Source organism: Oryctolagus cuniculus, chromosome 4, assembly GCF_964237555.1.
Source record: "Oryctolagus cuniculus chromosome 4, mOryCun1.1, whole genome shotgun sequence".
Classification (NCBI taxonomy): Eukaryota; Metazoa; Chordata; class Mammalia; order Lagomorpha; family Leporidae; genus Oryctolagus; species Oryctolagus cuniculus.
Window position 1 is genome coordinate 51924643 of NC_091435.1, and position 27659 is coordinate 51952301.

The following is a 27659-nucleotide window of genomic DNA, read 5'->3' on the forward strand; positions in this document are numbered from 1 at the left end:
CACGTGGAAGACCCAGAGGAAGCTCCTGGCTCCTGGCTTCAGATCAGCTGAGCTCTGGCTGTTGCAACCATGCGGGGAGTGAACCAGCAGATGGAAGACTTTTCTCTCTGTCTCTCCCTCTCACTGTCTGTAACTCTGTCTCTTAAATAAATAAATAATTAAAAAAAAAAGAATTTCAGTGGCAAGGTTGTTAAACTATGGCAAAGGAAACTGAGATCACAGCTTCTGGGAGAGAGATGATACAAAGAGGAAGTGCATGGACTTAGAGTTAGTGAAAAGGCAATAGTATCAGCAGTACTGTCAACAAATACTCAAGTAACTCAAAACATTTTCACTTTTGCTATCTTTTTAAAAAATTTAAGATTTATTGATTTGAAAGACAGAGTGACAGATAGGGAGAGACAGAGAGAAAAAGAGGTCTTCTGTCTGCTGGTTCAGTCCTCAAATGGCCACAACAGCTGGATCTGGGCCAGGCTAGGAGCCTGGAATTGCATCTGAGTCTGCCATGTGGGTGGCAAGGACTCAAGGACGTGGGGCAACATTTGCTATTTCTACAGGCACATTAGCACACTACTGAATCAGTAATGGAGCAGCTAAATTCAACCCGGTACTGCAATATGGGATACCTGCATTACATGTGGTGACTTAATCAACTACGCATCAATATCAGCCCCTGCTTTCACTTTCAATACAAATACTTTTTCAAATGAAACTACTCAGTAATGGGAAACATTTAAAATTTAAAAAATTAACTCAAGATGGATTTTAATAGCATACAAATGAATTAGAACATACCATTTTTAAAGATTTATTTAATTATATGAAAGGCAGTTACAGAGAGGGGAAAAACAGAGATCTTTCATACATCTGTTCACTCCCCAAATGCCTGCAACAGCTAGGCTGTGACAGGGCCAGGCCGACACCACATAGGTGCCAGTGACCCAGGTGTTGGGGTCATCTGCTGCTGCTTTCCCAGGCACAGTATCAGGAAGCTGTATCAGAAGAGGCACAGGTGGGACTCAAACCAGTGCTTACATGGGATGCCAACATAGCTTGTGGTGGCTTAACCACTACATTATGACTTCATCCTCCGTATTTGATACTTTTATCAACACTCTGTGTTCAAACTTCTCATATTGAAATAAACATTTTTATGGCACTACTCTTCTATTACTATTTTCCTACTCTAATTCTACTTTTGGAAAATTGCAGTCATATGCATGGAATTTATAGAGCAATTAAATAGTACTCATACAGTGTCATAGATGATTTTTAGAACAAAATTATAGATGGGAGGACAGTTGCCTTATAACCCCTGAAATAAGTTTTAAACGTTTTGAATAAAATCTTACCTGTTGAATTTGTGTGATACTATTTACTGTGTCATAAAGGAAACTCAGAACTTTATGCAATAATTGCTGGAGTGCAATTTGTAATGCTAAACTTCGGAGTCTAGAGTCTGTCCTTTACATGTTACCTAAGTGTGGCTAAATCAAGTCCAGCCTGAGCCTATTTTATCATCTTTAAAATGAGAACAACTATGCTTCCAAAGTCACTGTGTAAAGTAGGTGGGTTCACATGAGGAATCTGCAAAAAGTTCATTGAAAATGAGTACAATGGGAAACCCGCATTTTTAAATTTTGCATCCAAGCAAATTTGTTTTAAAGATTTATTTCATTTATTTGAAAGGTAGAGCTACAGAGAGGAATAGAGACACAGAGAAAGGGAGGTCTTCCGTCTGCTGGTTCACTCCCTAAATGGCCACAACGACTGGGGCTGGGCCAGGCCAAAACCAGGAGCTTCTTCCGGGTCTTCCAACGTGATGGCAGGGATCTCCAAGACTTTGGGCCATCCTCTATAGCTTTCCCAGGTGCATTAGCAGGGAGCTGGATCAGAAGTGAAGCAGGCAGGACTTTAACCTACTGTACCACAGCACCAGCCCCACAAAATTTCTTTTAATTCCGTTTTTGCATGGACTTTTCAAAGTTCCTTCATGTGTGAAGGAGGAGCGAAGGTCAAAAACGCAAGTCACTGTGTTTTTGTGTATTCTGTAAGGAGGAATAGCAAATGTTTCGGATAGACAGTCAATTGCTGGATGTCATCAGGCGTACAGTAAATGTTCTCAGAGTTCAGACATCACAATCAATTCCATCTGAAGTGATCAAAGAAGACTTAAGGTGGTGTGGTCTTCTATCTTACGGGAGAAAAGGTAATTGCTCCTATTTTATCTCATTCTATGAATGGAAGGCTTTAAATGTGAATCTTCTAAAATGCCCAGTGTTATGCACGAGTTGCTTCACAGCCCCAAAATATAACTGAAATTCTCTTTTCTGTTGATGTACCGTAGGAGTCCAAAAGCTGATTTTTTTCTTAAGATGTCCAGAAAGCAAATCTATAACATTAGAAGTATAATCTTATTTTCAAAATCACCTCAATTTAAAATCTTTTGAGGTTAATGATCTTTCTGCTAGCTTTTACAGCAATTCTGTACCATCATATAAATTGAAAGATAACAAAAACATAGAGCAAGACTAAAAATTAGTGACTCCCTCCAAAAACTACATGTATTATTTTATGAGCTAGAGCCCACATATGTGTGTATGTATGTATATGTATTTGTGCTTATGTTTAATTTTTTGAAAATTATTAACTTTTGAAATCATATTTTTGGAACCAATATTCAGAGTATCACATGAGCAAATATTAGGTATAGCTAGGCTTTTTATAATAAAATCATATTGCTTTCATTTATCCACTTATTTTTATTTTTTTACATTTTGGATTATTGTCATGTTTGTACATTTTGATGCAGTACAGTACAATATTTCAACACTTAGACACAGAATAAGCCGATCTTACCAAGCAATAGGCCTTTCCATTTCCTTATCTTTCGTGTTTGGAGCCTATCAGCCCCTCTCTTCCAGTTCTTTGTATAGTAATTAATAAATTAAATTAAAAAATTAATAAACTATTGTGAGTTATGGTCATCTTGCAGGACCCCAGAAAATTCAGTCGCTCATTGTTATTTCAGGGAATATTTTCCAGGTCCTCTTCTCCTCTCTCACAGAGAGAAAAATCTGCAGATGCTCAAGTCCTTAATTTAAAATGGCATAGTTCATGCAGACAACCAGGCACATCCTCCCTTATACTTTAATGTCTGGATTACTTGTAATGCCTAATACAGCATAACTGCTCGCTCTCTCTCTCTCTCTCTCTCTTTGGATAGATAGATATACTTGTAATGCCTAATACAGCATAACTGCTCTCTCTCTCTCTCTGTCTCTCTCTGTCTCTATCGATAGATAGATAAATAGGAAGGAAGGAAGGAAGGAAGGAAGGAAGGAAGGAAGGAAGGAAGGAAGGAAGGAAGGAAGGAAGGAAGGAAGGAATAGTTTTTCTTCTATGTTGTTAAGGAAATAATGACAAGGAAAATAATTTGCACATGTTCAATATACACACAATTGCCTTCCAAATAGTTTTCACCATTAAATGTTTGAATGTAGGGATGTGAAACTCATGGATTTAGAGGGCCAACTGGACTTTCAAAAATTACGGATGGGGCAGATGGTGTCTGAATTCCCTGTCAGAGTGCTGGGTAAGTGCCACCTGCTCTACTTCCAATCCTGTTTCTTGCTAATGGAGCTGGGAAGGCAGTGGATTGTGGCCCAAGTACTTAGGTCCATGACAACCATATGGGATACCGAAATGGAATTCCTAGTTTCTAGGTTTGGCCTGGCTATGCTCTGGCTACTGCAGGCATATAGAAATTGAATCAGCGACTGGAAGAGACTCTGTTTCTCCCTGTCTCTTTGTCACCCCTGCCTTTCAAATAAATAAATCTTGACAACAAAAATTATTCATAATAATTTACTAACTTAAAAATAAGTATGTATTGGATAATTACAATATTTGTTCTGCTGTTGTTACATATAGTTTTACTAGGCTGACATGGTAAATCACCATTAATAATTTGCTGCTACCCTATTCACACACATATGAATATAACCATATATACAATTTGGGATTATTGCTGTTTATCAAAAAAAGTAAAGATGCAATGATGGCATATATTGTTTTAGAACTTATTGTGCTGCCTTACATATCACATTTGTTTTGCCATGCTTGTATCATTTTATAAGGTGTTTGGATTTTTTTTAAATATCTATAAACAGGACTTTTGTGTCTATAAACTTTTTAAAATACCATAATAAATTTTATTGTAAAATATTATCCACTCAAACTGAAATATTTTAAATATTTATATTTCTGCAAGTTTCATTATTTTGAGCTTCTTTGTTTCCACAATATGAATTAAAATGATTTTAGTCATTTACTTATAAATAACTTCTCTGACTATTGTAAGAAGATATTTTGCTCTTTCCAATACTGCTTAAAGTAGGTCATTTTTTTTGTATTTTTGTATGATACAAAATTTTTTGAAGAACAAACTGAGTTCCAGAAATTACAACTATATTCAAATACGTCTAGAATATTTTCAAATCTATTTTTATAATTTTATATATGATTTATGTAATTGTGCAGTTAAAATAATAGTATTTTTGACTGGAAAGATTACTAGAAAATAATGTTCTTGATTTTAATATGATGACATATTATAGAAAAGGAATTTGTTTAAAGATGGAAGGGACTAATTCTTGCTTTTTTCTTTGTGTCCAGGCCAACTTTCTGAAATTTGAGGGGCTAATCTATGTTAAATTCCTAGAACATTCAAGTAGGACAAATATACCTTTTACTGGAACTTGACAGATAATAATAAGGTCAGCAGAATCTCAGACCAGTCTAATTTTAGAATATTTTTTTCCCCTTAAATTTCAAAGAAGCTCGTTTCATAGCATCTGTCATATAAACAGTTTCACAAACACCTCTGGAATTAAATAATAGTCAGTAGAAGTCTCCGGTGTGAATTACTGAAAACAGCAGCCTAAAGACAAGCTTAACAGTGAGCCTATTAAATCAGCCAGCCATAAGATCAACAAAAGAGAAATTAAAGAGGCACAGATTTTTGCTCAAAGAGTTTAAAAAATAACTCACCATGTTTTATTCCAATTAAGTGCTGACAGTGCTGTCTCATTCTGACTCACCAATCAGTAAAGTGAGTTTTCATTGTGACCTCCACAGGTGGTGAGAGTTTTCTGTGCAGATGTTTCCACACATTTTTTCACTAATGTCTTGTCAAGCATCACACTGACATTGCAGGAAATAGTGGGGAAGGTGAAGAAGTGTATGTTTCAAAATGTTAATATTTGCTTTAGAAAGACCCTTTGAAATTCAAAAGTAAAGCCTTTCTGAAAATAAAAAATCAGAATGTAATTAGCTTTGGGGAAAAATGGAAAAAAATAAGATCATCTGTTGCTTATAATACAAATTGATGCAATCAGAAAGAGGAAAATATCTACCTTTTCTGATTAAAAAAAAAAAATCAGAGAAGAGAGAAACTTTGGATTACAGATTAAGGAAAATTCATGGGCCCAGAGTTTCTAAACCATATAAAAAGAAACAGGTTGAGTACTTTTAAAATGGTAATAAACATGTAAAATGAGCTAGATTATTAAATAGATATCTATTACTGCTTGAGAAGCCTGTTATTCAAAACTTACCCACTTTCCCCAGTTGAACCACAAATGAATCTAAAATTAAGTTCTTTAAAAATTTAATCTCAGATATGAAAAAAAGAGAAACTAGGAAAAGCATAAAGTACTTACTTAGCTGCATCTATGTCTCTAGTGTATATTTCAAACTCATAATCAGGTTTTAACCACATGTTAAAAACAGATAACATGCCGGCGCCGTGGCTCAATAGGCTAATCCTCCACCTTGCGGCGCCGGCACACCGGGTTCTATCTAGTCCCGGTCGGGGCGCTGGATTCTGTCCCGGTTGCCCCTCTTCCAGGCCAGCTCTCTGCTATGGCCAGGGAGTGCAGTGGAGGATGGCCCAGGTGCTTGGGCCCTGCACCCCATGGGAGACCAGGAAAAGCACCTGGATCCTGGCTCCTGCCATCGGATCAGCGCGGTGCGCCGGCTGCAGCGGCGGCCATTGGAGGGTGAACCAACGGCAAAAGGAAGACCTTTCTCTCTCTGTCTCTCTCTCTCACTGTCCACTCTGCCTGTCAAAAATAAAAAAAAATAAAAAAAAAATAAAAAAAATAAAAATTTAAAAACAGATAACAACATGTATTATCATTATACTCTGATTATAGGGAGAACACATAACAAAAGCACAAGAGTCAGATATCAGGCTATATTAATATAATTTAAGTTCAGAAATATTCCTAAAACAAGATACATATCAGAAATATTGTGAAGCTTGATCTCCAGTTCCAAAATCATGTCAATCTACATGATAAATAGTATCAAAATAGTACATAATTTCTCAAGTAAAATTGGGCCTCTTTCCTAAGCATACACAGGACATGACATTATGTTGTTTTCTTGCTTTGCACTTATACCCATTGGTTCACTAGCAAAAACATGGAAAAACTCACGTGTCCTTAAATTTGTGTTCTTATGTGTACTTTTTGGTCTATATTTACCTTTTTTTTCTTTTTTTGACAGGCAGAGTGGACAGTGAGAGAGAGAGAGACAGAGAGAAAGGTCTTCTTTTTGCCGTTGGTTCACCCTCCAATGGCCGCCACAGCCAGTGCGTTGTGGCCAGCGCATTATGCTTATCTGAAGCCAGGAGCCAGGTGCTTCTCCTGGTCTCCCATGCAGGTGCAGGGCCCAAGGACTCGGGCCATCCTCCATTGCACTCCTGGGTCACAGCAGAGAGCTGGCCTGGAAGAGGGGCAACCAGGACAGAATCTGGTGCCCCGACCAGGACTAGAACCCAGTGTGCCGGCGCCAAAGGCGGAGGATTAGCCTATTGAGCCACGGCACTGGCCCTATATTTGCCTTTATTTATTTACTTTGATGATTATGAGAGCATTGAACTTTATATTTCAACATGTTGTTGATTGGATTTCCTTTAAAGCACACAAATAGTCTTTCTTTAAAGAAGCACAGGGAAGAAAGGAAAAGGAAAAAAGAGATACAGTAAAATGCACTGAAAAAAGTATATGAAGAAACAAGAAAGGAGAGAAGGAAAGGGAAAGGACAAAGAGGGAGAAAGAAGCAGGGGAAGGGAGAGAAGGGAGAGAAGAAAAAAAAGGATACTTCATGAGAGAAGGTACAAGAGCTAATTATATTTATGTTAAATATGAGAACTGGGACCTACCTTCAGATTATAGGAAGACGATGACTCCAATGGGAACTTCTTAATAACTAGAGATTTACAAACGAATAGAGAGTTTTTCCAAGTAGTGACTCTTTAATTCAACTGCTAAAGCAGGAAGCAGTTAATTAAATGCTAAATGTCTTCTAAGATCTGTCCCAATAATAAGAGTCTATTATTGGGCCGGCGCCGCGGCGTGGCTCAATAGGCTAATCCTCCACCTTGCGGCACCGGCATACCAGGTTCTTGTCTAGGTCGGGGCACCGGATTCTGTTCCGGTTGCCCCTCTTCCAGGCCAGCTCTGGCTCCTGACTTTTGGATCAGCGCAGTGCGCCGGCCACAGTGTGCTGGCCACAGTGGCCATTGGAGGATGAACCAACGGCAAAGGAAGACCTTTCTCTCTCTCTCTCTCTCTCTCTCACTGTCCATTCTGCCTGTCAAAAAAAAAAGAGTCTATTATTTAGCATTCACTATTAAAATTTATACTGTGGGAACCTGCATATGGTGCAGTGGGTTGAGCCACAACCTGTGACTTGAGCTTCCCATATGAGCAACAATTGCAATCCTGACAGCTTCATTTCTGATCCAGAACCCTGCTAATGTGCTTGGGAAAGCAGCAGAAGACAACCCAATCCCTCATGTGGGAGACCCAGATAGAGTTCCTGACTCCTGGCTTCAGCCTGGCCCAGCCTTGACCTTTGCAGCCCTTTAGGGAGTAAACGAGCAGTTGGAAGATTCTCTCTGTCTCTCTCTCTCTCACCCACCCACCCACACATACACTGTATCTCTGCCTCTCAAATAAAAAAATTTGAACATATGATATTTGTAATAATCCACATTATGATTTTGCATAGCTGTACTAGAAAAAAACCTTAAAAACACATTCACAGATAAAAAGGATATTTGTGACATTGTCAAAGATCTCTTTTGTTAACTAATTTTCTTGTCTATTTCCCTTAATTTTTTAGTACTGTCTTTGGTAAATTATTTGAGATTCAGAAAATGTAGTAATAAGAAAAATTTGTATTCAAGCCATTCTGAAGAATGTGGTAATCTACTCAACAATCACTTTTGGAAGGCCACAGCGAAGTTGTGAAGGCTTATGAAAGGATGTCTATCAGAAATACAGTCATACTGAAAGCTATGCTGAATACATAATTCTTAGGACACATTGCTTGAGTCTTCAGTTGTTCAGTCAGCCTCCTATCTGAACAACTCCAGAAGTTATTATTACCCTATTTCTTGCCTTCTCTGATTTTTTAGAGTCAGAAGTAAAAAAAAAATCAATAGTTGCTGTTCTGTGTCCTAAAATCAATTTTTCTCATGTGGGAGTGTAAAATGTATAACATTATTTTCTGCTTTAAATTCCCTGGTACACTGTTGTCAAAATATGTCAGAGTCAGATGTTGTATAAACCTGAGTTACTAAGAAAAAAATTATAAAACATATTGGAAACACATGCTTGAAGTTTCCTATATTGAAACTTCATTTTTAAAATAAAATTCTATATACTGTTGCCTTCAGTGAAAACAGTACAGTATTTGGGGGTGTAATACTGAATTCTAAATTATCTACTATATTGTTCTCCTTAATTTATTAACTGCTTGAAATGTTTGCCTAATGTGTATTGATATGGCTCTTTTCTTTAAAAAAGAAAAAGACATTTATTTGAAAGGCACAGTTACAAAGAGAGAGGGAGAGATGAGGAGATGAAGAGATGAGAAAGAGAGAGAGAGAGAGAGAAAACAAGAATGAGAGAGAGAGACTCTTCCAACTACTGGTTCACTCTGCAAATAGCTGCAACAGCCAGGTCCGGGCCCGGCCAAAAACAGGAGCCAGGGGCTTCATTAGAGTCTCCCACAAGGATGCAAGGGCCCAAGGACTTGGATTACTCTCTGATACTTTCCCAGGCACATTAGCAGGGAGCTGAATGAGAAGCAGAGCAGCAGGGACTGGAACCAGTTGCCAATATGTGATGCTGGTTCTGCAGCTGGCAGCTCTATAGCCCCAGCATTGGAAATTTCAACATTCAACATTAGATGAATGACTTCATAAATATCAACACAATTGAATATTTTAGCTAGTAAGATAATAATTATACAAGCTACATCAAAATAGAGTAAAGTTTAGGATATATTGTGTCAAGTATATTAGAATTATTTTAAATTATGTGTTATTTTGCTACTATGTAAAATATGAATATTTAAATATGAAAGAAATATGCAAAAGTAAAGATAATTTAGGTTTTGGTGTATTTCTTGGACCCAGAAGTCCATGTATAATTGAAGAACATATGTAGTTAGAGAATAGATTTTCAGCCGGCGCCGTGGCTCAATAGGCTAATCCTCCACCTTGCGGCGCCGGCACACCGGGTTCTAGTCCCGGTTGGGGCGCCGGATTCTGTCCCGGTTGCCCCTCTTCCAGGCCAGCTCTCTGCTATGGCCAGGGAGTGCAGTGGAGGATGGCCCAGGTGCTTGGGCCCTGCACCCCATGGGAGACCAGGAAAAGCACCTGGCTCCTGGCTCCTGCCAGGATCAGCGCGGTGCGCCGGCTGCAGCGGCGGCCATTGGAGGGTGAACCAGCGGCAAAAGGAAGACCTTTCTCTCTCTGTCTCTCTCTCTCACTGTCCACTCTGCCTGTCAAAAAAAAAAAAAGAGAATAGATTTTCTTTGTTTCTGTTTTATGAAAAGTATAAGATGGGACATAAATTTAGGTAATGTAACTATACAATTAATTGACCAATGGAGAATTAGAAGTTAGAAAAACAGTATTTGCATTTTCCTTGGTGGTGATACTATTATGCTGTTTCTGTAATTGGATTTCTTTAAGATTTGCAAGGATTATATTGCTGACTTTGAGTGCTAAGTAATTCTGAGGCAAAGGTAATATACTGGTAATTTTGCTTTATAACATTGGACATTAAACTGAAAATTAAGCATTAGTCAATATTAAATAAAAGGATTTTCAAACATTGTTATGAATGATTGTATACATCAACTTATAATTTATATGAGTCACTTTAAATTTATAATTTACCCATATGGCACCATTTAATACAGGTACACTACTGCAGTTTCCAAAAGGGATAAATTTATTAGTCATAGTTTATTCTTTTTCAATTTATGTTTATTTATATGAAAACAGACACAGACAGAGATTTCTTCCATCCTCTGGTTCACTCCCCAAATGCCCACAACAGTTGGAACTGGGCCAGACCAAAGCCTGGAACCCAGAACCCGTCTAGGTCTCTCACATGAGTGGCATTCATCCAACATCACCTGCTGTTACCCAGGTATGCCTTAGCAGGGAGCTGGAAGCAAGGCCCAGCCAGGCACTCCAATAAGGGATGTGGGGATTACAAATGGTGTCTTAACCATTGCATCAAACAGCGACCCTACTGATAGTTCAAATAACAAATAACTCTCAGGGTTTCTTTTCATTTATTTTAACCTTTTAAACACTTTTTTCAGTTAAAGTACACTGTACTTTTCTGGTGGGATACAGTGCAGTATGCCAACTCCTGTATAGAGTGTAAACTGATCAATTCCAGTAACTAGCGTTTGCATTTCCTTACCATTTCCTTTACCTTTAAATTTGGTGTCTAACGGTTCCTTGTGTTTAACTTCTTCACTCAGTATATAACACATTGTGAACAATAGTCATTCCACTGTGCTGTGAAACACCAAAACTTTATTACTTCTATGTAACTGTGTTTTGGTACCTGTTATCCAACCTTCTTCTCTCTTCCCTCCAACCACTCTTCCCAGCATCTAGTAATCAAATTTTTAATTAAGATGAGATTTTAAAAAAAACTTCTACATATGGGAGAGGACATTTGATATTTCCTTTCTGTATCTGTGTTAATTTCACTTAACATAATGGCCTCAAGTTTTATCCATTTTTCTGCAAATGGCAGTTTTTTTTAATAACTAAATGATATTCTATTGTGTGTGTGTCCACTGAGAGACGGTTTGGTTGATTCTGTGCCCTGGCTATTGTGAATGTTGTTGAAGTGAACACAAGGATGCAGTCATCTCTTTGATATGCTGATGTCATTTTCATTACATACATAAAATTAGAAGAGAGGTAGCTGGGCCATACGGTGGATTAATTTTTAGTTTTAGGAGGGATCTTCTTACTTTTATCCTGATTGGCTATAATAATTCATGTTTTCACCAGAGATGTATAGTGTTCCTATTTCCTCCTATCCTCACCAGAATTTATTACTTTTTTGTCTTTTTGATAAGAGCCATTGTAACTGGAGTCAGATGATGTCTCATTGTAAATCTGATTTCCATTGTCCTGATGCCTATTGATATTTAACACATTTCAGTATTTATTGGTTGTTTGCATTTCTTTTGAGAGATGTGTATTTACTTTGCCTGTTTCTTAATTGAATGGTTAGATTTTTTTCTCTTGAAGTTTTAAGAGTTCCTTATACTCATGTATTCTGGATATTATTTCTTCGGGGAATAGTTTACAAATATTTTCTGTTGGTAATTTCTTCACTCTTTTTGATTGTTTCCTCTGTTGAGCAGATGCATTTTAGAATTCCCTGTGCTGGGTTGAGACTTTGACAATATTGGTGGGTAAGGATCATTTCTGGTCATGTCTCTTTGAGGTGCTATGGTCCTCTAGTATTTAAATGGCCATATATTTCCTGAAAATGCAGATTTTTTAGTTGTTATTTTACTGAATAGGTTTTCTATTCTTTTCCCTTATTATCTCTTTCAGGAATACCCCAAATTAGATTATTTGCTCCTTTAATGTTATCTCACTCATAGAGGCTGTGATCTATTTTTGTTGTTTGTTTTTTGTCTTGATATAGTTCAAAAGACTTGTGTTCAAAGTTTAAATATTATTTCTTCTTCATCTACTTCGTCTTTTTTTAAAAAGATTTATTTTATTTATTTGAAAGACAAGAGTTGCAGAGAGAGAGGTTGAGAGAGAGAGAGAGAGAGAGAGAGAGAGAGGTCTTCCATCTGCTGGTTCACTCCCCAGATGGCCACAATGTCCGGAGCTGTGCCAGTCCAAAGCCAGGAGCCAGGAGTTTCTTCTGGGTCTCCCACATGGGTTCAGGGGCCCAAGGACTTGGGCCATCTTCTACTGCTATCCAAGGCCATGACAGAGAGCTGGATCAAAAGAGGAGCAGCCAGGACTAGAACTGGTGTCCATATGGGATGCCGGTGCTTCAGGTCAGCGCTTTAACACACTGCGTCACAGCGCCAACCCTTACTTTGTCTTTGAGTCTTTAAACTGTGCTCTTTCAATTGATTTAATCAGTTTTTGTTTGTTTGTTTGTTTCCAAGATTTCTATTTGATTTTTTTTTTAATTTATTTGAAAGTCAGAGTTACATAGAGAGAGAAGGAGAGGCAAAGAAAGAGAAGTCTTCCATCTACTGGTTCACTCCCAATTAGCTGCAACAGCAAGAGCAGCGCAGATCCTAAACCAGGAGTTAGGAGCTTCTTCCGGTCTCCCACGTGGTTGCAGGAGCTCAAGGACTTGCGCCATCTTCTACTGCTTTCCCAGGCCATAGCAAAGAGCTGGATTGGAAGTGGAGCAGCCGGGTCATGAACTGGCGCCCATATGGGATGCCAGCACTGCAGAAGGTGGCTTTACTGGCTACACCACAGTGCAGGCCCCATCTATTTGATTCTTTTTCAAGATCTCCTATTTTGTTGAATTTATTGAGTATGACAGTCTGTGTTTGTGCAGTGTATCTCTGGAATCAATTCCAAGTTGTCAGAGTATAAATGAATACATAATTTGCCTTAAATTGTTACATTTTCCATCATAAAATTTTGTATCTCCACCAACATAATGAGGTACTTTTTTTCACAGCCTAGCTAACAGTATATGTTGTCAAAATTTTTTTTCTAGTCTGATGGATATGAAATATTATCTCATAGTTTAATTTGAATTTCTCCATGAATTATAACTTCTATGTCAAACACAATTGCTTTTAAAAACAGGAATACTTCAAATGAGAGGTATTTTATCAAATGTACAAAGAAAATCTAAAATATGTGCATTCTAGTTAAATATTGGAGGTTTAACATGAGGTTATTTTAGGTTAGAATTAGATTTCAATATAATTTTTTAGCAAAAAAAGATAGACATGATTCTGCAAAAAAACTTCCAAAGTTAAATATTTATATTTTATTCAGATGTAGATGTTGCAGAAGCCATACAAAAAGGATAGTCCTCATGTTTATATCAATAATTTCCTGTAAACATTGTTTATCATATAAATTTTATTAAAAGTACTGAGACATCTTCAGGACTTGTAATTATGGAGCTTTTTTCTGCATTATATTCAGATTTGATAAAATATAGGAGCCATATATTTTACTCTCTGTCATACTTCATGACCAAAGCCATTTTAAAGAAAAAATATATCCAATTAGTACAAAGAAAATGAGTTCTGTACTCAATTAGTAACTGAGCACCAAAGGGGAAACCTGCTGAAGTGAAATGGACACTATGAGAAACAATGACTTGATCAGCTCTTGTCCTGACTGTTGATGTACAATGTAATACTTTATCCATTTTAGTATTTTTTTGTTCTAATACTATTGGTTGAACTCTGTAATTAACACACAGTTATTCTTAGGTGTTTAAATTTTAACTGAAAAGTGATCCCTGTTAAATATAAGAGTGGGAATAAGAGAGGGAGGAGATGTACAATTTGGGACATGCTCAATCAGACTTGCCCCAAATGGTGGAGTTAGAAACGTGTCAGGGGATTCCAATACAATCCCATTAAGGTGGCATGTACCAATGCCATCTCACTAGTCCAAGTGATCAATTTCAGTTCACAATTGATCACACTGATAAGTCTAAGAGTCAAAGGCATCACACAAACAAGACTAGTGTCTGCTAATACTAACTGATAGAATCAAAAAGGGAGAGAATGATCCAATGTGGGAAGTGGGATACTCAGCAGACTCATAGAATGGCAGATGTCCTAAATAGCACTCTGGCCTCAGAATCAGCCCTTAAGGCATTCAGATATGGCTGAAGAGCCCATGAGAGTATTTTAGGCATCAAAAGCCAAGACACTCTGGGAAAAAAAAAAAAAAAAAAAAAAGAAGACCTAAATGAAAGATCTCTACGAGTGAGATCCCAGTGGAAAGAATGGGGCCATGAAAGAAGGAGGTACCTTTCTCTGAAGGGAGGAGAGAACTTCCACTTTGACTATGACCTTGTCTGAATAAGATCGAAGTCAGTAAACTCAAAAGGCTTCCATAGCCTTGGCAACTCATGACTAGAGCCTAGGGCGATTACTGACGCCATAAACAAGAGTGTCAAATTGTGAAGTCAACAACAGGAGTCACTGTGTACTTCTCATGTGGGATCTGTCCTTAATGTGTTGTCCAGTGTGAAGTAATACTATAACTAGTACTGAAACAGTATTTTTACACTTTGTGTTTCTGTGTGGGTGCAAACTGATGAAATCTTTACTTAGTATATACTGAATTGATCTTCTGTATAGAAAGATAATTGAAAATGAATCTTGTTGTAAATGGAATGGGAGAGGGAGCGGGAGATGGGAGGGGTGCGAGTGAGAGGGAAATTATTGGGTGGGGGGGGAGAAAGCCAATGTAATCCATAAACTGTACTTTGAAAATTTATATTTACTAAATAAAAAAAAATGAGTTCTGACCCTTATTCTTGGAATACCTGGGTTTTACCCATATTATCTGATAGCATTTCTAAATATATTTTAATGCCTTGTTTATAATGAATAGAGTAGATCCTAGGACTATTTTATTAATCTGGTACCAACTTTGGTATCTTCTCCAATAAGAATTATGTCTTTCTTGAAACAGAAATCATTACAGAAAGGATTATTGAAAATGATTTGTCAATTAATTCTTAGTTATTTTCTTTCCTTTCAGCACCTTCTCTGATAGGCATGGTAAGGAAGGACTGGGCTTCCCAGAATAGCATTGCCCTATCATGGCAAGCTCCTGCTTTTTCCAATGGAGCCATTCTGGACTACGAGATCAAGTACTATGAGAAAGTAAGTCTTATGAAAAAACTACATATACATATGTATGTATATATGTGTATATTGAGTATATGTTATACTATATTATTTTACTTTAACCCATTTCTTTGACCACACCTGAAACCTATTGTTTCTTTTTATCTTCTCTAATTTACTATTGAACAATTTCTTAATTAATTTGTCTTGTTTTATGTTATATTAATGTAGAAGATGCCAGATGTTCAACTCTGTCATGACCTACTCTAGGGAGTTTTACAGTGCAGAAAAAAGGAGTTTTACGATAAAGTAACTCCTTCAACTTACAATTTAGTTGCTGTAGCATTTTTTATTCAATTGGGAAAACTGTAAAATCAACTATAAACCAAAGTGAGTTTGAGTAGCACATATACTTTGCTAGTGAATTTAAGCTTACATGTCACTATAATTTGAAAAGAATGATTTAAGGGATAAATAGAACTACCCAATGAATTAAATATTTTCTTTATATTCAAGGTAGCTATTTTATTTTAAAAGAAGCTATCAAGAGAAATTTAATTGATAATTCAACTGTTAGCCTTAAATTTCCCCTTTTTACATGTAATATCCTTCTCAAAATCATTATTTTCTTAATTAGATTCTCCCTTACATTTATTGTATTCTTACTCTTTATGCTTTCCCCCACGTTCCTTGATATTCTTGGTATAGGTATTACACAGACCAAGTATTCTGATATGTCTCATCGCACTTACTCTTTAATATTGTCAAAAGAAGCATAAATTTTTAAAAAGTTTTAGTGTAAAAAATACATAATTTCCTGTAGTTTACTACAATAAAAAAGAATGTGTTGCATTTCTGCAACTTACTAGAAGAAAGAAGACAGAGGAGTTCAAACTTCCCCTGGAGGTTTGATACTTGAATCATCTGAAATAAACTAATAATAGATTAACAGGAGAACAGACATAAATTTATTAATATGCTCATGTGCACAGGACCACACAGAATATGAAACTCCAAGAAGGGCTATGTAGTTGAGGCTTCAATACTCTCTCCATAAGGGAAAGGGAAGTAGGAACACAAGCAACTTAACGGGAGGCATAAATGATTTTTAGGGGAAATGAGTGGATCCAAAGACAATGGCTTGGGATACATTTGCTGTATGTTGTAGGTGTGATGTGAGTTTAATTTCCCACTGTAATGTGAGTTTAGTCTTCCTTGGTTAATGGAATTTCAGTAAGAGAATTGAAGGCTAATGTTTTCTTCTCTGGTGAGTGATTCTGGTCTTCAAGGGCACTTCAGAGTAAGCACTTCCCTGCGTTTGCTGCTCCACAAGTGCTCTCAGCCTCTAAGTCCAAAGAAGCATATTTTGGGCCCCAACAGGAATATCAGACAGAAGTTTATTTTCTCTGAAGAAATACGAGGCAAGATGAAAATGGAACCTACTACTCCTCTGTTGTACTACTTAGTAAACATAGTTTTGATTGAGTGAGAGATAACGTAACCAGCATGATTGAATGCACTTTGGGCACTCTGGTGACTTCATCATTATGTAGTCAATGAATATGTCATTATCATTCATTAACTGAGATCGATAAATCCATGCCTAAGAAAAGAGGAATTTACTGAGTTAAATTGGACTATAATTTCTGCGCATTCCCCAGGCCAGCCTGTGCTTAAAAATTTGTTGAGTGTACCTTTCAGATGCTACCACCTGTATCATAAGAAAATACGTAATTTATGTCTACTGGTTTAGATACACCATCATGTACTGAAAATTTCTGATTATTACACTGTACAAATATATATGTATATAAAATAAACTGTTTAGAAAAGAGACATTGTTTCATAGGAGTTATATTTCTTACACAAAAAAATCACAGCCGGCGCCGTGGCTCAATAGGCTAATCCTCCACCTTGTGGCGCCGGCACACCGGGTTCTAGTCCCAGTCGGGGCGCCGGATTCTGTCCCGGTTGCCCCTCTTCCAGGCCAGCTCTCTGCTATGGCCAGGGAGTGCAGTGGAGGATGGCCCAGGTGCTTGGGCCCTGCACCCCATGGGAGACCAGGAAAAGCACCTGGATCCTGGCTCCTGCCATCGGATCAGCGCGGTGCGCCGGCTGCAGCGGCGGCCATTGGAGGGTGAACCAACGGCAAAGGAAGACCTTTCTCTCTCTGTCTCTCTCTCTCACTGTCCACTCTGCCTGTCAAAAAAAAAAAAAAAAATCACTTACTCATTCTATAGTCTTATACTTCATATCTTTGGAAGTGAAAACCACTTGCAGTATTTCCAAGTAAGTATGAACCATACAGATTTAATAAAGATGAAACCACTGTCATCTAATCAATATTGTAGTAATCAGTAAGATTCTAAAAGATAGTAATGAACATAATATCCATTTTTGCTCCTAGATGCATAACACTTGGCTTTACTACATAAGGTTTCTTTTAATGATAGAATACGTAATATTATGAATTAAATTATTTGTAAGAAAATGGAAGTGATCCAATGCTAATGGATTAAACATGGAGTTCGAAGTCAAGAATTCCTAATTCATCTTCTGCCTCTAATACTCAGTATGTTTGTAGCCAAGGAAAGTTAATCTTCCTGAGTCTCAGACTTCACATTTGAAAAAATGGAAATAAAGACATCAACCCTTTTGTAAAGACCAGTTGTATATAGACCTAAAGAGTAAAAGCATTAAATCAATATTAAAAATTATTTCACAGAATTACTCATAGGTTTTTGAACCAATTGAAAATTGATCCCTGTAAAAAATAGGAGTTGGAATAAGAGAGGGAGGAGATATACAGTTCAGCACACATTCTCATGGACTTACACTTAAGGGTAAAGCTAAAAACTTGCCATGGGACTCCAAATTCCATTAAGTTGGCAGGTACTAATGCCATCATACTAGGTAAAGTGATCATTTTAAATGCATAACTGATCAAAAAGATAAGAAAAAGTGTCAAAGGAATCACATAAATAAGACCAAGTGTCTGCCAATAACAATAGAATTAAAAAGGAAAGAATGATCCAACGTGGGAAGCAGGCCGCACAGCAGACTCAGAATGACAAATGCCCTAATCAGCACTCTAGCCTCAGTATCATCCCTTAAGGCACTCAGATCTGGCTTAAAAGCCCATGAGAGTATTTCAGGCATGGAAAGCCAAGACACTCTGGCAAAAAAAATGACCTACATGAAAGATCTCTGTGAGTGAGATTCCAGTGCAAAGAAAGGACCATCAAAGAAAGAGGTACCTTTCTTTGAAGGGAGGAGAGAACTTCCACTTTGATTATGGTCCTGTCTAAATTATGTTGGAGTTTGTGGACACAAAAGGCTCCCATAGCCTTGGAAGCTCATAACAAGAGCCTTGGGTGATCACTGATGTCATAAATAAGAGTGTCAATTGTTAAATTAACAACAGGAGTCACTTGTGCACTTGCTCCCCATGGAGGTCCTCTGTTCTTAATGAGTTGTGCTATGAGAATTAATGGTAAAACTAGTCTTCAAAAAGCATTTTACACTTCATGTGTTTGTGTGGGTATAAAGGGTAGAAATCATTACTTAGTATAGAGTTCATCTTCTGTATATAAATATAATTAAAAATGAATCTTAATGAAGAATGAGATGGGAGAGGGAGTAGGAGGTGGGATAAGAGTGGGTGTGAGAGGGTGGGTATGGGGAAAGAACCACTATATTGCAAAAATCTGTACCTATGAAATTTACATTTATTAAATAAAAGTTTTCAAAAATTATTTATGAAAGCATTAAGAAAAAATTGGGCATAGAGCAAAATATAGAATCAGAACAATAGCAGAGGAACACTCTGGAGTCTAAGGTACATTTCAGAGGTCATCCTGTGGAGACAGAGAAGCTGTCTCCAGTCAATCATTGGTTACAGGCCTCAGTGGAAATATATATATATATATATATGAGAAAAAATACATAGGCACAAAGAGCCCAAGTTTAGGTCTCTAAAGGAGGTCACAGGTGCAAGCCTTTAAAAAACAAAATACACAGAAACTAGAGAATGGGAATAGGAATAAATAGGTAAAAGTAAGCCAAGGTGATCTCTGGGAGCCTCAGTTGTTAACAAACATAGCTAACTGCTCAAGCAACTACTAGAGAACAAATCTTTGACTCATTGTAATATTCATATTCTTTTCAGTCTTTAATGCTGGTGCCATGGCATTTAAATCTTTCACCTCATTTTAATAAAAGTTACTCTGTATTGCTATAGCTATAATTGATCCACAAATTATTGACATTTACATCACTGAGTAATTCATGCTATATTGTTAAGTTCTCTTTGTTTTACTGTGTTATTCTGTAGATCCAGAAAGATGCTAAACTTCTTGGGATGCATGGGGCTTTCTGAGGTTAAACAAACATACTGTTGTTACCACTAACCTTTTCTCAGAGAATGTGATATATAGTTACACGTCACTTAACAATGGGGAAAGGTTCTGAGGAATGTGTGATTAGGAGATTTTTATCACAGTGTGAACATTGTACCGTGTATTTATACACACCTAGATGTGTACATCAATCACTCAAAGTGAACTCTTGATGTAATCAAGAGATTCAGTGAGCATGAAATGCATGAGGCAGCTGCTGGCATAACTCTGGTGCAACATGGTATACTGCTTTTGCAGTAAACTTTTTTAAAATAACCAGAAATATACTACAAAATAAAGATAAAAATTGTAGTATAGTAAATACATAAACCAGCAACATAATAATGTATTATCAGTCTCAAGTATTTTGTACTATGTGTGATTGTATTTGCTCTAAATTTTTTTAAATATTTACTTATTTATTTGAAAGTTAGTGAGAGAGAAGGAGAGACAGAAAGACAGAGAGAAATCTTATATGCACCAGTTCATTCTCCAAATGGTTACAACAGCCAGGGCTGAATCTGGCTGAAGCCAGGAGCTTCTTCCAGTTCTCCCATGTGGGTGCAAGGGCACAAGTACTTGGGCCATCTTCCACTGCATTCCCAGCTGCGCTAGCAGGGAGCTGGATTGGAAGTGGCACCACTGGAGCTCGAACTGGTGCCCATATGGGCATAACCTATGCCACAGTCCCAGCCCCTGTGCTGTTTTTTGTTTGTTTGTTTGTTTTTGTTTTGTTTTGTTTTGTTTTGTTTTTGACAGGCTGAGTAAGACAGAGAGAGAGACAGAGAGAAAGGTCTTCCTTCCCCTGGTTGACCCCTCAATGGCCGCTACGGCTGGTGCACTGCAATGATGCAAAGCCAGGAGCCAGGTGCTTCCTCCTGGTCTCCCATACAGGTGCAGGGCCCAAGCACTTGGGCCATCCTCCACTGCCCTTCTGGGCCACAGCAGAGAGCTGGGCTGGAAGAGGAGCAACCAGGACAGAATCCGGCGCCCCAACCAGGACTAGAACCCAGGGTGCTGGTGCCACAGGCAGAGGATTATCCAAGTGAACCACAGCACCGGCCATGTGCTGTTCTTTTATATGACTGACAGCAACGTAGATTTTCTTATACCAACATTACTACAAATACATAATGCTTTGTTCTATGACATTATGACAGTTATGATGTCACTAGGCAATGGGAATTTTTCAGCTTCATCATAATCTTACAAATCAGCATGGTATATGAAGTCCATCGTTATGTGGTGCATGCTTGTATGAGGCCCGGGTATTCAAAAACCCGAGTACAGTTTACACATTAATTTCTTCAGTCCTGTTTTCTCATCTTGAAGTAAGACCCAGGAGTAGGTGTTGTTCAGCAGGTTAAGCCACCACTTGAGAGTCCCATATCCCATACCAGAGTGCCAGTTTGAGTCCTGGCTGTTCTACTTCAGATCTAGCTTCCTTCTATGGATTCAGAGAGGCAGCAGATGATGGCGCAAGTACTTGGACCCTTGCCATCCACATGGGAGACCCATATGGCATTTGGAGCTTCTGGCTTTGGCCTGGCCTAGCTAAGGCTGTTAATGGGCATTTGGCTAGTGAACCAACTCTCTCACTGTGTCTCTCTCCTCTCTTTTCTTATAGGTGAAAATAAAAACTTTGGAAATGTCTAGAAAGATAATCTCTTGAAGTTATAGCTATTTTCAAATGTGAATTTATCTACAATATTAATACATCTACACAATTATATCACTGTTTTATTGTTATCCCCTCCCTAAGTTAAGTACAGCATTTCAATGAAATCTACTGAAATATACACACATACACATATTTTTAAATACTCCACAGGAAGCAAAATTCTTTATATCATAAACATGTATAAAAATTAAGACCATGGGGGGCTGGCGCCATGGCTCACTTGGTTAATCCTCCACCTGCGGCGCCGGCATCCCATATGGGCACTGGGTTCTAGTTCCGGCTGCTCCTCTTCCAGTCCAGCTCTCTGCTGTGGCCCGGGAGGGCAGTGGAGGATGGCCCAAATGCTTGGGCTCCCGCAGGCACATGGGAGACCAGGAGGAAGCACCTGGCTCCTGGCTTCGAATTGGCATAGCTCCAGCCGTAGTGGCCATTTGGCAGTTGAACCAAGGGAAGGAAGACCTTTTTCTCTGTCTCTCTCTCTCTCACTGTCTAACTCTATTTGTCAAATAATAAAAAAGAAAGAAAGAAATGCTACAGAGTAAGCTCTGCTATTCTATTTAAAAAAAAAAAAGACCATGATATTATTATCTTGTGTGATATGTGTTTCTTAGAGTGTCTGTCTGTATATCGGTCTGTGTATCTATGTGTGGTTCTCTGTGTCTGTATATGTACTGGAAGCAGTTTTCATGGAAATTTATATTTACTAAATAAAAAAAAAAAGAAAATAAGAAAGCCTACAAGCATTTCTTTATTTGTTACAATTATCTAATTATTATTCATACTCCATAGACTTTTTCTTTTTCCATATTTTTTTTTAATTTTCCTTTAACACAAGTGAACATAGCTTATATATGAAAAGTCACTTGAAAATAACAAAGAAAATAAAATAGTTACAAAAAAGTTTCTATTTGCCTATTTACCTCTTATGATTTTTCTCCAAATACAAAGCAGCCTCACTGAGTGAGGGAACTAAGGCATCATCTGCTCCTAACTTGCAATATTGCCTTCAAAATTTCGCAAACCCTCTTGCAGTCACAAAATCTCAAGCACCTCATTGAATATCAAACATATCCTTGTCTTATTCCATTTTGTGCTGCTGAAATAGAATACCTGACAATGAGTAATTTTTGAAGAAGAATAATTTACTTCTCACAGTCCCGGAGGCCCAGGGACCATAATGAGAAGAGCAGAGACTTGAGGCAGACCTGGGCAGCAAACTCCCATGGCCTGAGCTGCCCTAGGCCTCTTTTCTGACATATTTGTTCCCCCAGACTTTGGCACTCTGGGCCTGAGATGGGAATGCAGCAAAGTGCGTTGTGGTCATTTACCCATTGCCTGATGAACAGCCTCTGTCTTTGTTCTGTCCATATTAATGTCCTTATGAAACGGTCACTTGACCACAGCCTTGGTTTTCTCTACTGAAAATGTGCTTTTATTTGCTATCACATGGGCAGGCTGAGAATCCTTCAGATCCCTAAAGTCTGCTTCAATTTTACTTTTAAATTCTCCATTTAAATCGTTTCTTCTTGTTGTTTACTATATGCAGCTAAATGAAGCGACATGGCCCCAGAATGCTTTGCTGATTGGATTTTTCTTCCAACAGATACTTCTCTTAAATTCTGCCTTCCACAAAGCTCTTGAGCAAGGACAAAAGGCAGTCATGTTCTTTATGGTTTATAACAAAAATGGTCTTTTCTCCAGTTTCCAATAACTTGTTCCTCATTTCCATTTGAAACCTTACCAGAATTGCCTTTATTGTCCATATTCCTGCCAATACTCTGATCATGACCATCTTGTTAATCTACAAGCAGTTCTAGACTCTCCCTACATTTCCTTACTTCTTTAATCTCTCACCGTTATGGCCCTTAACACTCTATGTATGGACATCCCAGCTTTTTTCTTGCCTGTTCTGTATTCTTCTAGCCTGACCCATTACCCACTTCCAAAGCCACTTCCTCATTTTCAGTTCTTTGTTAGAGCAACAGCCCTGCTTTCAGTACTAATGTTCCAATTTAGTCTGTTCTATACTGCTACAACAGAATACTCAAGACTGGGTACCTTGTAAAGAAGGAAAATTCATTCTCAAAGTCTAGAGTCTGATGAGTCCAAGATCTAGGTCCTAGAAGGTGTGCCATCTGATAAGGGCTCAGTCTCTGACTCCAAGGTAGTGACTTGAATGCTGTATCATCCAGAGGGAGGAATAATGAAAGAGCCAAGAGAGAGCAAGAGAGGGCTGAAGCAGCTCTTGTATAACAACATTCATCCCATCTTTGATGGTATAGCCGTCACATGCTGGTCATCTTAAGGGTCCCTTCTCTTAACTCTGTTATAATGGCAGTTAAAGTTCAAGATGAGATACATTTTGGAGGGCACATGTATTTAAACTATGTACCCTCTGTTATCTGTATTTTTCCCTCTCTCCCTACCTTTTTTTCCACATTCTTAATTTTTACTATTTTTCCATCTTTCAGCCTTCCCTCCTTTCCCTTTTTTCCTCTTCATCTTGTTGCTGCCTAAAGTACTCTTTGCTTCTTTTTTCATTCTCTTGGTCTATTTGGAATGCTGTAATAACATACCATAAATTATGTAGCTTATGAACAAGAAATTCACTTTACATAGTTTTTAGAGACTAGGAAGTTCAAGATCAAGTTACCAGCAGATTCAGTGTTTACTGAGGATTTGCTTTCTGGTTCAAACACAGCTGGCTCCTCACATGGCAGAAGATTGAGGGGGCTCTCAGAGGTCTCTTGCTTAAGGCCACAAAAGCCATTCTTAAGGGCTCTGCCCCCATTACATAATCATTTCCAAAAACCCTACTTCCTGATATCACTTTGGAAGTTATTATTTCAGTGTGAGAATTTGGTGACAGCAGGCAGAACAAACATTCATACTATAGCAATTATTTTATCAAAACTAGTCTTGATTAGTTATATATATATAACTAATATATAACTAATATATATAACTAATATGTAATATATAACTATATTAATATCAATATATTATATCTATATATAATATATATAACTAATATATATATAACTATATATATATATATATATGTCCGACTCCCATACTGGTTTGTATGTTAGGAAGAAAAAGAGATCATGTCTTGTTTGTCATTGTCACCCAACCTTTAGTCAGTGCCGGATACAGCTGTTTCCTTTCTTTAATTACTTTTTAACTAAATGAGTAAAATTCTCTCTTTGTGTAGAACTCATTCACAGGAACTTGAGAAGTCACCAGCCACTAGAAAATTACCTCTAAGAGTTAAAAAAAAGAGCAAGAATTAAAACGAAGAAAGCTTCTAGGAATGTTTGCCTCTATTTTTTCATAAAATGTTCTGGTTGGGGAGGGGAATGGGTCCAGGTTCTTGTTCATGATGAACCAAAGAATTCAAGAACCAGAGATAGATAAAAGTTAGCAGAGGAATAAGATTTATAAGCAAAACAAAATTACACATTCAAAATGGAACTCAGGCATAATACAGACTGAGCTGCACAGTTTGTGCTAATCCCTTTGTGTCATCTGGAGATGTAAGACTGGTGCTTTGGGTGGAGTTTCCAGGAAAGGCCAGGAATTTCCAGGAATTCAGTGACTCCTCATTTTCTGATCTTTTCAGGAAGTCCCAGAAATTCCATGGCAACAGGTGCATTATGGGGGTAGGAGTGTCAGCCATGGTAATGCTACTTTAATATTAGGTATACCTCATGGTGACAATAGAATTAGTAGCCATGTTGGATATTTTCAGATTTTCCTGGTTCTGGGCAGGAACTTTGCTGTAATAGAAACTTCAAGTTACCAGCAGTCATGGGTGTGGGGAGCAACTCAGACTAGACTAAGTTACTGGAATTAAGACTTATTCTATGCATCTGCTCTCCCACAATATGGCGCTGGGAGATGAGTAAACAACTTTTACACAGCTGCCTCCAGTTCGACCAATAACCTGCAGGAGCTGATCCTGCTCCTGATTGGAGGAGAGCAGCGTACTGGGCGTGTGGGTAGCAGAGTTGGGATTGGTGGAAGAGGACTATAAAGGAGGAGAGAGACAACATGCACCAGGAACATCTAAAGGGAACATCCGGATAACATCTGAGCAGCCCCGCAGCGAGCCGGCCGGCGGTGTGCCACTCCCCCGCGGAAGTGGGGAAAGTGGCAGGGGGAGCCGCCCTTCCACGGAGGTGGAAGGATCGGCAGCCAACCCGGGAAGGACCAGCAGCAAACCCGGGAAGGGCCGAGCAGACAAAAGAACAGCGCAGGTCCTGTGTCGTTCCTCCGTGAAGAGGGGGAGCGACAATGGGGGCAGTTTCAGAGGCAGCCCTAGTTGGGTATATGGTGGTATCTTTCCTCAAGCTCTTTCTGATCTCTGCCTCTTTATCCATAACAGATCCATTGGCTTGGAGAACGTTCTGTGGATCACTAGATAGTAATCTCATGAATAGAGGAATTTCTTTTGTTCACTTGTTCCTAGTATTCAGAAAGGCACATAGCTAATAATTAGGAGACAAAAAATGTTGAAGAGTTATATATTGGGTACTTTTAAGGGTTGAACAGTTAGTGCTAGAAACAGCACTTCGGGGTAAATACTATTATTATCCCCATTTTACAGGAGAGTAAAATAAGGTAGAAGGAGGCTGAATAACTTGCACAAAAACATACAGCCAGCAAGTGGTTGTTAAAACTGGCCATGGTAGTTTGCATCACAATGGCTGTTTTTAGAAAAGTCAGTGCTTTCTGCTGATGCTGATTTTCTAGGTTCCCTGAGGCTGAACATTTCACGACTCTCTGATGCCCTGTTTGCATCTGTAAAATGACAGCCATAAAACTTACCTGTCTCACCAGGGTGTTGTATGACTCCACTAAATACCAACTGGTATCTCATTTTGCAAACATGAATCCCCCATAACAGTTCATATTCTTCAATCCAGTATTTAAAGACACTGTGACTGGTGAAATCTTTTTCTTTAAAGTACTCTTGTCAATTTTTAGTATAGACAGCATTTTTAGGATTTGGTTAAGAAAACTCATCATGAGAAACAAATCATTTCTTATATCCAGATGGTCAAAATTTATCTATATAAAATGCACAATTAATGTAACTTACCATTGTGTCAACTAAGTCCATAAATTACAGTCAAAGCTATCTATGAATTTTAATTAAATATGTATAATTTCATGACACTGAGAGCAGTGATGCATCATTAAAAAAAGGGGAGGGGATTTTTGGAAAGTTTTTCATTCTGCAAAGTGTTTTTATCAACAATCATAGATGATTTAAAGTAACCTTTTTTGAGAGATGGTTGGAGTCGGTTTTTTCCTGAGTCACTTAGGGTATTTTCTGTCGCAACATACCACAGGCTGATAAGTTTTAAAGAAAAGAGGTTTTTATTGGCTAATGGCTCTGAGAGAACACCTGATGGTGGCCTTTTTATTGGCAGAAGCCTGTGGTATGCCAGGCATACACATGACAAGAAACAGGGAATGCTTCATTGTGTGTCTATAGGGCTGAAACCCTGATGAACTTTCCTAACCCAGATCTCCTCCGAAAGGCTCTGACCACTAAACACTAAGGACCTGTGAGTTCTCCATACTCTTAGTACCTTACAAATAAACGCCAGCCTGAGTGTCACAGAGGACACACCCCAGTAGTCACACTTTCCTCACACTTTGCAGTCAGCCTCTGTCTGCCTTCCTTCCCTTTTATTTTACACTAGCCAGATACATTTTCCGAAGAGAATAATTTAACAAATAGCCCTCATTCCTCTGCATTTGTATAATCAGTTGATGTGCATTTTTGTATAAAAACACAGGAAGCAATTATAGCAATAATCAACATAAGAAAGAACCCTCCCTTCTATAAGATGGTCACTATACATTCCTCATCTTTTCCTTGCTTTCTTTTGTTGTATTTTTTTTCCACTTAGGTACTTGCCCAAGGGAAAATGAGAATTTTCTCTTCATTTCTCGGAAAGGTACTCCTGCCTCCATCCATTATTTAGGGATAGAAACAGGTCTCCTTTGTTCGCTGCATCTTTCCTCCCTTTTAACAATCTAACGTGTCCATTTTGCAAACCTTAATATACACTTTCATGTAAACCAAAATGTGGTTATTATACAAGAAACAAAAGTGTCAGTCTTGAGGAAAGTGCATAGGGAGCCCTACAGCACACGTGAATCTTGTTAAAATTGATTATGATTCAGTTGATTGGGCAGGGGAGGCGGGTGGTAGGATGAGATTTTGCATTGTTAACAAGTTAGGGTAATGCCAGCTTTGCTGGTCCATGGACCGCACTTGGAGTTGTAAGTCTCTAGGGGCCCAGCTTCTCTATTACTTCACTTAATCAGCTGTGGATAAAAGGAAA

The 27659-nt window shown here is 38.1% G+C and overlaps 1 protein-coding gene across 9 annotated transcripts in view; it reads left to right on the forward strand.

Moving 5' to 3' along the window:
- EPHA6 (EPH receptor A6) overlaps positions 1 to 27659 on the forward strand; it is a 1017309-nt gene that overhangs the window by 647855 nt on the left and 341795 nt on the right. For all 9 annotated transcript variants that reach the window (XM_017347166.3, XM_051859383.2, XM_051859384.2 and 6 more), the window contains one exon: positions 15131 to 15255. In XM_017347166.3, coding sequence (XP_017202655.3) covers positions 15131 to 15255 — 125 coding nt within the window. The remainder of the gene's footprint in view (positions 1 to 15130; positions 15256 to 27659) is intronic.